Genomic DNA, 15,053 nt, shown 5'->3' on the forward strand with positions numbered 1-15,053 from the left:
GAACTCTGTGATCCTGGGCAATGATTGAGCTAAGAGCGTATTTTTAATGAACTACACAAAATTAATGTAAATACTCTGTTGGATTATAAAATCTGAAAACATTTTTACCATTTACAATATAATTCTAGATACAGCTTCATGCTCAGTAGATGTTATACAAAACTGAAATTAAGTAGCCTCACGAAATAATGTGATAAGAGATAAATTGGGATCACTTTTGATCTTGAGTTCAACATAAATATTCATTCAATAAATATGCGGTCATCTATTTGCTATTAACAATTTATAACAAATAACATTTATAAAATTTCATAAACCGATCATTTTTTTCTATCGACATTTATTTGCGCAATTTTATAAACTTTTCGTTCATTCAGAAAATTTAATCGCAATTTCAATGTTGACTCCATGCATTTTCTGGGATAAAATATCACTAATAACATCCAGGAATTGGCGAAAACCGAATCCTAAGATAGCTTGAAGAGAAAATAGTTAAAAATATGATGAAATTAAAAGCAGTATAGTTCTTATTAGAATTTGTTCTTCGATGTTAATTTTTAAATAAGGATGAGGAGGCGGATGCTCTCAAATAATTACCCTATTATTACAGTGCGTAGACCTAAGTCCTTCGATTGAAAAACTTAAACTGTAGTTCACAGTCATAATAGAAGATAGGATCGTCGAACAATTTTTTGTGAAGCTCACCGAGAACAAAAAAAAAAGATGCGAGAGCCGTGGTTATTGTGCTTGTTTTTGATGTTGTTCCTGCACGATGCACGACCCCAACCTGCCGTGACAGGCATGCGATGGTGCCGTGACTTTTGCCTCTGCCCCCACGACTCGGACACGATGCTCAAATGTCTCGAAGACGACGATATTTATCGCCTGATTGATCTCAACGAGAGACACGTGGCACGTCTCACGAGGGCGGGTTGGAGTCCCACCTTGAATCTTGGGTGGTGTGGTGACAACAACTGTCTTTGCAATAAAGAAAGTGGCAAACATTTCGGATGTGGCAAGTTGATGAATGTTCTCACAAACTTTATCGACCAGGCGTCTGAAGTTTTGGCACTTTTCGAGCGCGAGAGAGAGGTGGGTGAAGCTGTGGTATCTGCAGGTGTTGGATTGTATACTCCGCCTGTCGAAGCCCATGATGGTGAGTCCGATAACATCAACATCGCGGTGGTCGAAGACGGACCACACAGCAAAAGAGACATGGACGACGAAGAACGCCGCAACAGAAGACGAGAACGCAAGCACCGACGCAATAGGAAACGGAATCGCATAGGAGGAGAGGAGGACATTGGTGGACCAGTGGACGAATCCGAGTATTTTGCACCACCAAGCTCAGAAGATGATTATCCTGAAACCAACTCCCTTCCCAAGCAAGAGGCTATAAACTCTAACCCCATGGTGACAGCAATGCAACCTCCACACCGACGTCATCCAGCCGTGCCCGCTGTCACCGAAAGTTCCTTCTTCGACAACCACGCAGATGTTGAACGCTACCAACCTCCAATGGAATCTGTCCATCCAGGTTCTTCTGCGATCGAAAGCCACACTGAGATCCTTCGAGAAAAACCGCTGGAGATGAATTCTGTAGCGGGTAAAGTCTCGGAAGATTTGGAGACACTGACAGAAGATGTGGCGCACATTCGGAGTGACGTGATCTTCAACCAAAGGATTCTGCTTGTGACCGTAGGAGTGGCAGGAGTGGCGATGCTTGGGTGAGCAACATCCTGTGCTTTGTTTTATCTCCTAGTAATTCTGACAGAATAGATATTTATAGATATAGATAGATAGATACAACATTAACAGATAGAAATACATGTTCAGACCAGTGAATAGTAATGATGGCAAATAAAAAACACATGAAATAAATACTGAAGTTAATTGCTTTCTCGATTCTGCATCACACTAATTCTTCTCTCTCGATGTAGTCTCAGTAATTCCTCTCAATTGTAAGAGTGATAATTTCAGAAGGACAGACCAATGGTTAATTCATTGGAGTTGGTATTATATATATATTATGGAAATTCTTAATTAGCGAGTATTTATATAGATGGTACCTGTTAGCTGAGAGAAGCTTGAATTTGTAATAACTATGAATTTCATTAAGTTAAGCCACGCCAGATTATTTCTTTCTGGATTCTTTTCCATATCGGATGTGCTGGCTAATTAAATTTCTATTTATTGATTCCAGTTATCTATGCCTACCATGATGAAATAATTAATAATCAAACATGTAAATTAATTAATTTAAAAATCTTAGAAAAGTATTTAATTCGGCATTTCTCATTTAATTCAGTACCTCAAAATTACGCGACCTTAATACTCAATGCCTCGGTGACGAAAAGGCTTCAAAAATAGCACGCATGCATTAGTCCCTCAAGTGACCGATTTAATTGAACCTTTTAATTTAAAGATTTAAGCGGACAATTTATGCGGATCCTTGCTTCACCAATGAGCCGCCGAGCTCGACTAAAACCTGCCACCATTTGCGTGCAAATCTAAGACTGAAATTCGACGTTCGAATTTCAAGAAAATTTTTTTTAGCTCGCTGCGGACCTTTAGCCGACGTCGGCAACCACCAGAAGCGAAAAGTTATCAATAAACAACTTATAACTTAAAATTCAAGTGTAAATTTTTCTAGTTTGAATAAGCCAACACTAATTTAAATAAAAGAATTTCTACTCAATCAAGTTTGAGTCAAACGACACTTGGAGCTTGCATAGAAAAAATCATTATCAGTCATCCAATGTCTCACACGATAGGCGTACGACAAACTTAGACATGGAAGTCAATTATATATGTTAGGTATATAATGATAAACCCAAAATTACGATAGATTTCGACTGGCTTAGCATATCATATCATATCATATCATATCATATCATATCATATCATATCATATCATATCATATCATATCATATCAATATTTCCCATTACACCAGCTCCGCCCAACACACCAATTAAATCCCCATCACACCAGGTCCCCCCAACACACCAAATATATTTCCCCATCACACCAGGTCCCCCCATCACGCCAGGTCCCCCCAACACACCAAGTATATTTCCCATCACACCAGGTCCCCCAACCAACCAAATATATCCCCACTCGACCCCTCCCTCCCCCCGATATATCGCATGCAATAAAGTTGCGTCGGAGGCCGCAGCGCCGGCACTCCTGCCTTGAACCTGCCGCGGTCGAGGCGTAAATTTAGCCCAACGCCGGCGCGGTGTCGGAGCTACACCAGAGGATTACAGTCCACTTATCATACACGATAAAAATTACTCTGAAATTTCTTTTTTTTTTATTATAAAATTTATTTTATGTGCAATATCGCATTAAATATCAATGTAAAAGCTCAGAGAAAACTTTTGGATATTATGGCACAATATGCGATGCCATTTAATTTTTATGAACGAATAAGCAATTTATCGCGCTTTGGGCAAATTTCAAGAATCTAGTAATATTTGTACTTCATATTCTCCTTTTTGTTTGTTAATAATTCCGTAATTCGTAGACAATTATCGTTACCGCAGCGAACTTCAATAGCAAGCGTCATTTGAAGGCCAAAATTGTTCCCACTGCACTTCAACTTTAGTGCGCTGTTGAACATTCGACCTAAAACTCAACCCAACTTAAATCCTTAATTTACTCAGCCTTACAACTTGGCCCAACTGCATCTCAGCCCAACTCCAATCCGGAATTCTAATCCTCAACCACAAAACTTGGCCCATTTGCAACTCAGCCCAACTGCAACTCAGCCCAACTATAACTCAGCCCAACTATAACCCAGCCCAACTGCAACAGAGGCTAACTCCAATCCGGAATTCTAATGCTCAGCCCAACTACAACTTGGCCCAACTACAACTCAGCCCAACTACAACTTGGCCTAACTGCAACTCAGCCAACTAGAATCCGACATAGCTTCGTGAAAATAGTCCTTACTAGCCATGTGCACCGCGCATGCCGCATGATGTTGCGAAAGAATTTTATGTTACTGCGTTATGAAGGGATGCCTGTAATGACAGAACGTTCTGCTCGTTGCAACATAAAGAGATGTATAATATATGCTGCATCATGCGGCCATCAACAGAGCTATGGCCATCAAGCGGTCATCAAGGAGCTGTGGCCATCAAGCGGCCATCAACAGAGCTGTGGCCATCAACACGGCTGTAGCCATCAAGCGGCCATCAACAATGCTGGGGTCATCAAACGGCCAACGAAAGAGCTGCTTGATAAGATAACTTTATGTGAAAACCTTGTAACGCAAAGTTTTTGATGTCGATTGATTATAATGAAAGTCAAAAGCGTCAAGAAATAAGGGTCGCTCTCGTCTATATGACGAATACGTCCGAGTTTTTCCGTGTTCTCTGACTGTAAATTAGATCCACCGACGAGTATCGCCGAGCTTAACATCCTTCGAGAAAATCAATGGCGTTTTATAGGAGGCCGATGAATCGTCGGCGGTATAATGGCTCTAAAGTCGAACAGGGGAAAGGCCCAAGTGATTAAACAAGGCTCCCCTAAGTCGTTACCGGTCATATCATTGCCAGTCAACTTTTACAGGCGCAGAAGTGACAGCTGGCAACATCAGATGGGAGCCAGCAAGTCTGTGCTTTGGGGCCATACTTTCAAAAAAAGTTAAGAGATCGTAAGTTCATCAGCCAATCATTGACGGCCTCTAGAGCAAAATCCACCAATCATAGACAAGAAAATAGTGCGTAAGTACTTACGTTCACTTAGCGAATTTTGAAACGGTTCTGTAGTTTTCAAGACAAATTTTCTTCCTAATAGCTAACAACACTTTTCAGCACAGTTCACGGTCATAAAAGCAAGGAAGAACATTGGAAAGTATACGCAGAAAGACAATTTTCATTAAGAAAATTTCCTTTTGAAAACTTGTTTCTTTATTTGGCAGTTTCATACGAATATACGATAAAATTTTTAAAAACAATTTAGCCAATTTAGCTTCCGATTTTTGAGCGTAATTTTAATAATCAAATTACCAATTTTATTGCGATTGAATGGCAGTCTGGAAATTTTTTACTAATTTTTCACCATAATCATAATAACTATTTTCCATAATCACTTTCTTACGCTGTCATCAACAGAGTAAATGAACGTAATTACAATTTCGCCGTTCATTTCGCAGAGAGGTAAAATAACGCCATTTAAATGATAAATTCCCAGCAAAATTGTACCGACCCGCTGGACGTTCCCCACGCGAAATCCCTACACAAGGTTGAAAATAGCCATGCGGATCTCAACCGTGAAACATGAATTCACTTCGAACCCGCGTCCCACGATTCGCGTAAGAGTTTATGAGAAGCCTGTGCCATTTTGGCCGCATTCTGGGCCATTTTGGCCTCATTCTGATATACAGTGGCCCTCAAGCCGACATTCGTGTGCCATATAACAGACCACACGACTCTTCTTCGCACGTGGCTTGGCTACACGTCGATTTTAAAACGTGATAATAATTAGAGAAAATTAAGTGTGACATGATTATTTATAAATTATTCTCACTTAAGTGGTCAATGCATGATTCAATGGAAGAAAATCCCGCTAGATTACAGCATTTCGTAAGGAAATCCCGCAGTTAAAAGAATAAACATGAAGTGTTCGGTGTTGTGCAGAGTATAACGGTGAATGTGTGCCGCTAGACACTTGAGGACACTTAGGTTGTCTCGTAGAGCACTTGAGAGATACTGCAGAAACACTTAATGGATCACTCCTGAAACACTTGAGCATTCTGCCCCATGCATGGCTAAGGCTGTTGATAACAACTAGGACGGGCCGTGTCTAGATTTTGATCCTTGAAATTACCTGAATTAGGATCGAACAAAGAAAGATTCAAGTCAAAATTGTAAATTTATTGACCTGTCACCTCATGTTTATTTGTTTTTCATTTGTCAACTATAGGCATTATTATTTTCAATTTGAATTTTAGTTTACTTATTTATTCGGCTTGTCTTATAGGATTTTGAACTGACGATTGAGCTAGACTCTGAAATTTTTGCCCTCAAAAGAAATGGTGAGTCTTCGCCTGGTTTCTTTGCTTTTCTTGAAGATTCAAGTCTTGTCGGCAGCTTCGCACTTATGGGCTATCGTAATAACACTGTATACGTATGTCGACCGCAAGTTTAGTTTTGAGTCATAAATCACTTACTTAAAGCTATTTGGTTTCAAATTATGTAAAACTATGAATAACTCAGAGATTACGCGGAATAAGGGGTGAGTAGCACCAGAAATCATTGACTGAGCTGAGCATGTAACTGCGTTTTGAGACATTCTATATTCATCATAAATTCGGAACAAAAAATAACTTTAATTTGCAATAATATACAAGTGGGAATAAATAAACTAAGTCATATAATAAATATTCCCGATAAATAAACTCTTAAAGTCAGATTATTCACAAAAAATTCCTTTGGTTATTAGAAAGTACTCACGAAACCAAAAAGATTTTATCCATTAATTTGGACGATCATTTTAGGGCGCTCTTGAACTGGCGTATGAATGAAAACAAACCGTTTTTCGGAACTGCTATCAAACTTTTTTCGAACTGCTATCGGAACTGCTATCAAGAATGACCAATCTCAGGTTTCATTCACGCTAGTCATCCAGTCTCCTCCGGGGAATGTTGGATTAAACGCAATCGTTCTAATCGTGATTACAAAGGTCATCTCTGCTGCTGTTATTTGTGAATAGTCATATTTTCGCTGTATTCTGGTATAGCGAACCATGAGGCAGAAATTTAGGAAATAAATTCACAATGATAAGGAATTTAAATCAGGAAAAGGTCACCATGCCCAAGATCAGTAGTCTGAGCATTACGTTAACGGCTTTGTCAGTTATAATCTATTCAGGTTCCATTCAAATACGACTATATCGTGATAAAAATTAGTTATTGTATCGTTGTTGTAAAACGTTAAAATAATGTTTCAAATAATTACTTTCATTTATTAATTAATTTGTTAGTACACAACTAAGTTTCTTCATTTCACCTCCCCTTTCATCCAGCCTTTGTCTAGAAAAACAGTTTAAATGCACCACAAGTTGACAGTGCAAAATATTTGTTATAGAGAATTTTTTATAGTATTCCGTAATCAGTAAAAAATTCAGTCAAATTCAGTAAAAGCTCATGTTCAAAAACATATCGTAAACTCTCCTAAATTTTCCCTCTAAATGCTAGTAGAAACAATGAATTCAGTTCGTTCCTAAATTTTGTCCCTAAATGTCAGTAGAACAATGAATTCTGTTTGTACTATATGAACTCCCAAAGCCAACTGTTCCCTTGAGGGGCATTTATTTAGGAGAACTTTGTTTGAAGTGTGCAATGTATCGTTAGTGATAGTATACCCATGCCAGAGAACAATGTTTGTTGGAGCGCTGTTCAACCGTACACACCGAGCCGGGTAGACGGCTATAATTGAAGGCGGCTGTAGACAAACTGACCAAGATGTAGACAAACGATAGTTAGTTCGGACTGGGCTTTACATCAAGACGTCTCGTTCAGCCACGATCGACGGAACTTGAATACAAAATAAGGCCTAAGACCCTCCAAACATTTGTGCTAGACACAGGCCTAATTTTGGTAAACATTCGTCTGGTTTTCGGCTGGTGGTGTACATGGTCACAGTAAACACAACAACCTAGCAGCAGGCTCGTGTCCAATGATCCCAACGTAAACAAAAGTCGCTGCGCCGAACTCGAAACGAGACTCGAAAACCAAACGCAAATCATCAGGATTTATGATTACTAATCAGGATTCATACCTGAGCTGAAAGTTGTAGATAATCCTAGAGGTTAGAATCTTCGTGAGAATTACTTCGCTCGTCTCTTTAAAAAATACCTGAGCTTATCGTCTGAGGTGATAACGCTCATGACTGTCAACGAGTAGAGCGTTGAGCTTAAACATCATGTGCCCGCGAGATGGAGGATAATATGTTAATAATTCTTTTGTCATTATGTGTGTATTGCAAATGGGATAAATATTCTGTCATCCTGCGACTAATACTTGCACCATAAATCATTCAACTTTTTTTCATCATTAAAAAAAATCATTCCTCATTTTAATCTTCATATTTATGAAGTTTAAAATATCCACGCTGGGCGTCTTATCTGACAAGTTTATCAGCGCAGCGTGGGGGCGTCACGCTAGACAAGTTTATCAGCGCAGCGTGAGGGCGTCACGCTAGACAAGTTTATCAGCGCAGCGTGGGGGCGTCACGCTAGACAAGTTTATCAGCGCAGCGTGAGGGCGTCACGCTAGACAAGTTTATCAGTGCAGCGTGAGGGCGCCACGCTAGACAAGTTTATCAGCGCAGCGTGAGGGCGCCACGCTAGACAAGTTTATCAGCGCAGCGTGAGGGCGCCACGCTAGACAAGTTCATCAGCAGCTTGAGGGCGCCACACTAGACAAGTTTATCAGTGCAGCGTGAGGGCGTCACGCTAGACAAGTTTATCAGTGCAGCGTGAGGGTGCCACGGTAAACAAGTTTATCAGTGCAGCGTGAGGGTGCCACGGTAAACAAGTTTATCAGGGCAGCGTGGGGGCGTCACGCTAGACAAGTTTATCAGCACAGCGTCACGCTCAGTCGCTTTTACGGGCGAGTGTCACGCTAATTTAACTGCTCTGAGCCTGAGCGGGCGACCGGTGAATCTTCGGCGTGCGTGGCATGCGCGTAGTGCCAGAGCGTGACAGCAGCCGTACGCGTAACGCAATGGGTGACGACGAAATTTACTTAACGGGTGACAACGCAGGATGATTAATGGATAGCGTCAAATGCTGTGCTATGGGTGACTACGTTGGATGACCAATGGGTGACTACGCTGGATGCACAATGGGTGTCTACGCTGGACGATCAATGGACAGCGTCAAATGCTGTGCAATGGGTGACTACTCTGGTTGATCAATGGAGAGCGTCAAATGCTGTGCAATGGGTGACTACGCTGGATGATCAATGGATAGCGTCAAATGCTGTGCAATGGGTGACTACGCTGGATGATCAATGGACAGCGTCAAATGCTGTGCAATGGGTGACTACGCTGGATGATTAATGGACAGCGTCAAATGCTGTGCAATGGGTGACGACACTGGATGATCAATGGACAGCGTCAAACAAAGATGTGCAATGGGTGACTACGCTGGATGCACAATGGGTGACGACACAGGACATTCATCGGGTGACGGCACAAGACTGAACAATTAAGGACTACGAAAGGCACACAATGAATGAAGGAATAGAAGCGTCAGCCCCAAGGGTGTATGTGTCGGCACGCGTTTGAAGTCAAGCGCCGACGCGTCGCTATGTTTGTTTGCTGAGCGCAACACGACGGATGTGAGACGACGGCTGCGTCTCATCGCGCACTAACAACAAAAAGTAAATCGATTCAAATAATAGATAACGGGCCTTTTACTCTACTAATTGATTGTATTTGTGTTTCTAGATCTGAACTTCTTCTGAACTGAATTTTGTGAACTGACGATGGAGCTGGACTCCGAAACGTTTTCTCTTATAAAGATATGGTGAATTTTTGTGGTATTGTTTTTGCTTTTAAGTTCCTAGTTAACTTGCGATTTGAGCAAACAAGTGATTTTAATAATAAAAGATAAATTACACGTGATAAAACCTCAATTGCATTGCAACGTACGTATGTTTCATCGCGCACTAACAACAAAAAGTAAATCTATTCAAATAATAGATAAATTACACGAGCTAAAACTTAAACTGCATTTAAACGTGGTTTTGCTTCAATTTAATAGAAAGAGGTAAAATCTAATTTTTTCGTGAACTTTAATGAGGAATTTGAGGTTTTGATTTGATTTTGATTGAGCTGTATAGTAGAAAATAGAAATGTTAAGATGGATACTGAAATACCTCAGAAGAGGTTTCGAATTCCCTTTTGTTTTTTGTTTTCTTTTATTTAGCAACCAATATCTACCATTGATGTCAGAAAGGCATTCCCAATTTATTCATCTAATTTTTATACGCTGGACTATATGGCCTTTTTTGGCCCTAAGTATTTCACGAATGTATTTTACGTTGCCTAAATTTTCCCCTCAATTACGTCAAAGACAAATAAAACTTTAATATTATACAACTTCCTAGATATAAGATGATATGATAAATACAACTTCCTACAAGATAAGATGATAGATAAAGATAAATAAATGAATATAAGATAAGAATGAAAAATAATTTGACGATCGTAACATGTATTCGCCTGTGCTAGCACAGATAAATAAATTAATATAAGATAAGATTTAAGAGAATCGTTTGACGATCATAACGTGTATTCGTCTGAGCCAGCACAGATAAATAAATGTATATAAAATAAGAATAAAGAGAATCGTTTGACGATCATAACATGTATTCGTTTGAGCCAGCACAGATAAATAAATAAATATAAGATAATAATTAAAAATGGTTTGACGATCATAACATGTATTCGTCTGAGCCAGCACACGCGTCGTGAAGAGAAGGCCGTAAGATTTGTAGCCGAGAAGTTCAAGTAATTTATGGAGATCGCGAGTCGTGATAAGAAAGATGTTTAGTACACGCGACTCAGCTGCCTACACGTGCAGCGTTACTTGCGTTACTTTTAATCCATATTCGTGAACGGTGGTAGCGGTTAAAGAATTTTTCCAGCTCTGGGATCGATTATGAATAAAAGTTTCGCTTTTGGGAGACTTTTAATCCATATTCGTATAAGCGGTGCACATGGTAACGGTTAAAAAATTTTACAGCCCCGGGATCGATTATGAATAAAAGTTTTGCTTATAGGAAATTCCCGTGAATTAATTGTTACTATAATATTTATCTCAAGGATCATTATTTTTATGGAGAAAACGTATTGAATCATCGAATATTTTATATGATGATATGGCCTCTATTTTTCTATTCTCACGATCTTGAATTTGTTGCTGCTTTGAAGTCGATATGATTTAGATCAATTCCGAGCTGTATTTTCTCAAAAAATTAGCTCATTAACACTTAGTGTTAATTAAAATTATTGACCAGCTCCGTGATCCCGATGATATTAATTTGAAGTATCTTGCATTTATTTTACTCAAAATTTAAAACGATTTTGCTTCCCTGGAAACAGATCCCCTGCTTAGCTCATGATCATTAACACTTAGTATTGATTAAAATTATTAGCCAGCTCCGTGATCTCGAGGATATTAATTTGAAGAATTTTTCATGTATTTTAGCACAATTTAAAACGACTTTCCCTCCCTGGAAACAGATCCCCTGCTTAGCTCATGATCATTAACACTTAGTATTGATTAAAATTATTAGCCAGCTCCGTGATCTCGAGGATATTAATTTGAAGAATTTTTCATGTATTTTAGCACAATTTAAAACGACTTTCCCTCCCTGGAAACAATCCCCTGCAGTGCAGGTTGTGAAGATGATGAAGAGGAACCATTGTTTGTGTTACATTAGGGGCGGCCGCCCAGCCCTTGTTGCTCTAACTTCTTTCACATGTGAGTCTTGTGAGCCCTCACACAGACCCTCACATACTCGCCTCATATGAGCTTCCCTCACACTCTCCTTCATCTGAGCAGCAGCTTCCCTCATATGAGCAGCAGCTTCACTCACACACCTCCTTCATGCAGCAGCATCCCTCACATACCTCCTCCGTGCAGCAGCATCCCTCACACACCTCCTCCAATCCCTCACACACCTCCTTCGTGCAGCAGCATCCCTCACACACCTCCTCCGTGCAGCAGTATCCCTCACACACCTCACAACCCCTCTCTAATACATGGCCCTCTTAGCAGCACTTCAGCGACCGCTGCATGGGCTCTTCGTGGACTCACTTTGAAGTCTTTTATGGGCCACCGGCGGCCACTGAATGCGCTACGATAATTTTGAACGTGTTTTTTTTACTAAATGTGAGCGTCGGAAAGCTTGAATTTTATTTTCAGACTGCACAAAAAATTTGCATTTCAAATTCTTGTTAATAGCCTGCATGGACACATACAAAAAACCGTTCAGTCGATTGTTGTGAGTCACTTCTGGCTGAAAGTTCGCTTGTTATGAATGTCTCATTGACTTACTTATATACACTCCGAAATTGTCATATTTATGAGTAATAGTTTATTCATGTTTGAAAGTTTCGTTCTTTGCTTTGATTCACTTCAGAATGTTTATCAGATAATGCAAGTTCCATTCAAAATTTACAATCTGGGTGCAAGCTTTGCCAGAGTTTTTATTCGGTTATGCTTATACGACAAAAACAATGCTCCAGCTAAGCTTTATATGGCAATCTTCCCTTTAATTACATCCCAAGTCTGCGTAGCTAGTAAGCCAGCTTCTCAGAGGGCGGCCCCCGCTATCGCCGGGGCGAATCACAAGCTTTTTATCGTCCGCGCTCTAGAGGAAATAGACACAAAAAAGAGACTGCGTAACAGATGTTCTCTCGGGGCAAGAACTCTAGCCGCCCCCCTTCCTACTCTTCAAAATCTTTGCGTGCTTATATGGCCGGGCCAGTGAACGTGTAAAGGTTGCCATGCGACCATTCGGTTCTGATAATAAATGAAGTTTATTTTGAAGACAGCGGCGACACAAAGAAGGTTCTTTATTTTTCTATAGGAGGTTCTTCTGTACAAATAGAAAATGTGAAGCTTTGTCTGCGGAGTGTCTCACTCACTCTACTGTGTGCATGCCTCACTCTGACTACAGACAAACTAATTATCCCTCTCGTCTCCCCCTCACTAATGTTTGCTCGAGGATTCATTGTTACATTGAGACGCGGGCGAGAATTTTTTGTCTTGTTTTGTTGCTTTCGCCAGCTTAGGATCTTAAGTGCAGTGACGCGTAAGCCAATCTTATTAATTTTGACTATTCTTACATTCGATTACAGTCAGCAAACCAAAAGCCAAACGAATACTTAATAATTATTGGTAATAATGAATTTGAAAATTATTTATGAGAAGAATCATTAATTAATTATAGCCTTGAATTCAACATATATTAATTAGAAGAATCATTAATCAATCATAGCCATGAATTTAAAAAATGTTAATGAGAAGAATCATTAATTAATAATAGCCATGAATTTGAAAAATATTAATCAGAAGAATCATTGTTTAATGATAGTAATGAATTGAAAAAATATTTGTGAAGAAACATTTTCGGATCTTGTCTTGTACTGTACCACGTCCTGATTTTCTAAACCAAAACACGGCCGTTCGTAGCACGCAAACGTTGGATGATGTTATGTAATAAACTTTCATAATATATTGTGATGGTCATGGCATTATGTCTTACACCATTCCTTGTAATAGAACCAGCGTGGTAAGAACCGATGCACGATCACTTGTAATAGAACCAGCGTGGTGAGAAACGATGCACAATTTCATATGACAGTAAAAGTTATGGTTATTTTTGCAGGGCTACGAACTCCAAAAAGAAAAATATAAAATCATAATACATTTGAGTAGATAATAGGAAAATAATTATATATTTTTTTGCAATTTTGTTGTGTATTACTTATTTCATTCATATTAACAGTGATTTTGCTACGATTGCAGCTCACTAAACGGTTCTTGATTGTTTCGCGACACTTATTCGTTTGATATTCCCATTCATTCTATTATGATTACAGCACTTCAGAAGGTTATGTTCAACTATACTCTTTCCACTTATTTTGGGATTTAAATGTAATTCAATATACAATCATATAGAAAATTTAGCATGAGACACTAATTCATCATCTGATAATCAAGCTGGAAAATTAGAATTTTTTTCATTAAACCTACCGTAAAACAAAAACTTTTCAAAACTTTCATTTTCAACTCAATAACTTGTTATATTGGGAATGAACAACTTCTTTTAAAAACTATTCTGCTAACTTTGTACGTGACGAATATAATCCTTTGTTACTTTAAAACAGCTCCATACTCTAATTTTAAATCCATTAAAACTCCATACTCTAATTTAAAATTTTTAAATTTAACTTTAAAATAATTTTTTTTAATTTAAATTTTAATTTTTTAAGTCCTTTAAGTTTATATTGGTTCACTAATTATTTAATTTCGTCAGGGTGGTGGTGCTGGCGCTGCATGCGTGCTGCGCCAGGAGGTCCAGACGAGCGCACTTCACTGAGAACGGTCGGCCGGACGACCTCCACCATCATCCTTCCTCTACCGTCACGAAGGTGAACATCAATGAAGCCTGGTGACTAGGCGTGACCTCTCCTCCTCTGATGCAGTGGCAAACTAGGGACTCGACCGGTGACATCATCTCCTGTCAACTAGAAGCTTCGACAGAACCTAGACCTACCAATAACAAAGCAATACCCAGTGGCAGCACCCACTTTGACAAGCCCACGGGTTTCGCCAATCGAATTGACAGATCTGATTTGGACCAGGAAGCGGCCAAAGCCGCAGCGAATAAGAATACGATTATAGATAACCCAAGCGAACATGAATCTTTGAGTGGCAATAAACCCACATATGGTACAAATTTAGCAGTGCCTACGTTTTTAGATCATTTCCCGTCTAACCCTCAATTTGGACATACCTCAGTTAGGCGAAGTCCAAGCATCTCAACCACATACTGCAGTCAGCCTGAAGCTCATCATGAAATATACAAGAAAATTCCCATCAATGGTCTTCCGAGCCTGAAGAAACCCGAATGCAATCAACAATCTCTGCAAACTCGGATGCTGAGAAGCAATCTTTCAGGAGCACCGACCGCTCATTTGTTGCCTCGACCTAAAGACGCCAATCACTGTGATCCACAAAGGACGACGCCAAGCACACTTGTACAGCCGCTCCTTGCCGAGAAAGCCAACTCTCTTCAGAGTACTCTGGTTAAGCCTACACTAATGAGTGTGGATCAAGCAACTCAGACCGTACTAACTTTGCCTGTGACGCCTGTGACCATAGAGCAAACTTCCATCGGAGAACTGAGCAATATTCCAAAAGTGTCCGTCGACAAAGCTCCTTTGGGCGTCCCGCTGCCGAAGCCATGCGACAAAAATGAGCAAGGCACTCCGATTTCCCCAAGACAATCCAGCAGAAAAT

General features: G+C 39.7%; 1 protein-coding gene across 1 annotated transcript; it reads left to right on the forward strand.

Annotated features, from left to right (window-relative positions):
- The first annotated feature begins 606 nt into the window (after window positions 1–606).
- Window positions 607–14,206, forward strand: LOC108665354. The gene is made up of 2 exons (XM_018152097.2): window positions 607–1,727; window positions 14,068–14,206. Exons 1-2 carry the CDS (start codon window positions 724–726, stop codon window positions 14,204–14,206), a joined length of 1,143 nt encoding a protein of 380 aa, XP_018007586.1. The 5' UTR covers window positions 607–723.
- Window positions 14,207–15,053: the final 847 nt, after the last annotated feature.

Source organism: Hyalella azteca, unplaced genomic scaffold (genome assembly GCF_000764305.2).
Source record: "Hyalella azteca isolate HAZT.00-mixed unplaced genomic scaffold, Hazt_2.0.2 contig4627, whole genome shotgun sequence".
Classification (NCBI taxonomy): domain Eukaryota; kingdom Metazoa; phylum Arthropoda; class Malacostraca; order Amphipoda; family Hyalellidae; genus Hyalella; species Hyalella azteca.

Excerpts from the sequence above, each read along its gene's own strand:
- LOC108665354 (XM_018152097.2), top strand. The coding sequence starts at position 724 with ATGCGAGAGCCGTGGTTATTGTGCTTGTTTTTGATGTTGTTCCTGCAC. Across the intron at positions 1,728-14,067 it reads GCAGGAGTGGCGATGCTTGG|GGTGGTGGTGCTGGCGCTGC; the intron begins GTGAGCAACATC and ends TAATTTCGTCAG.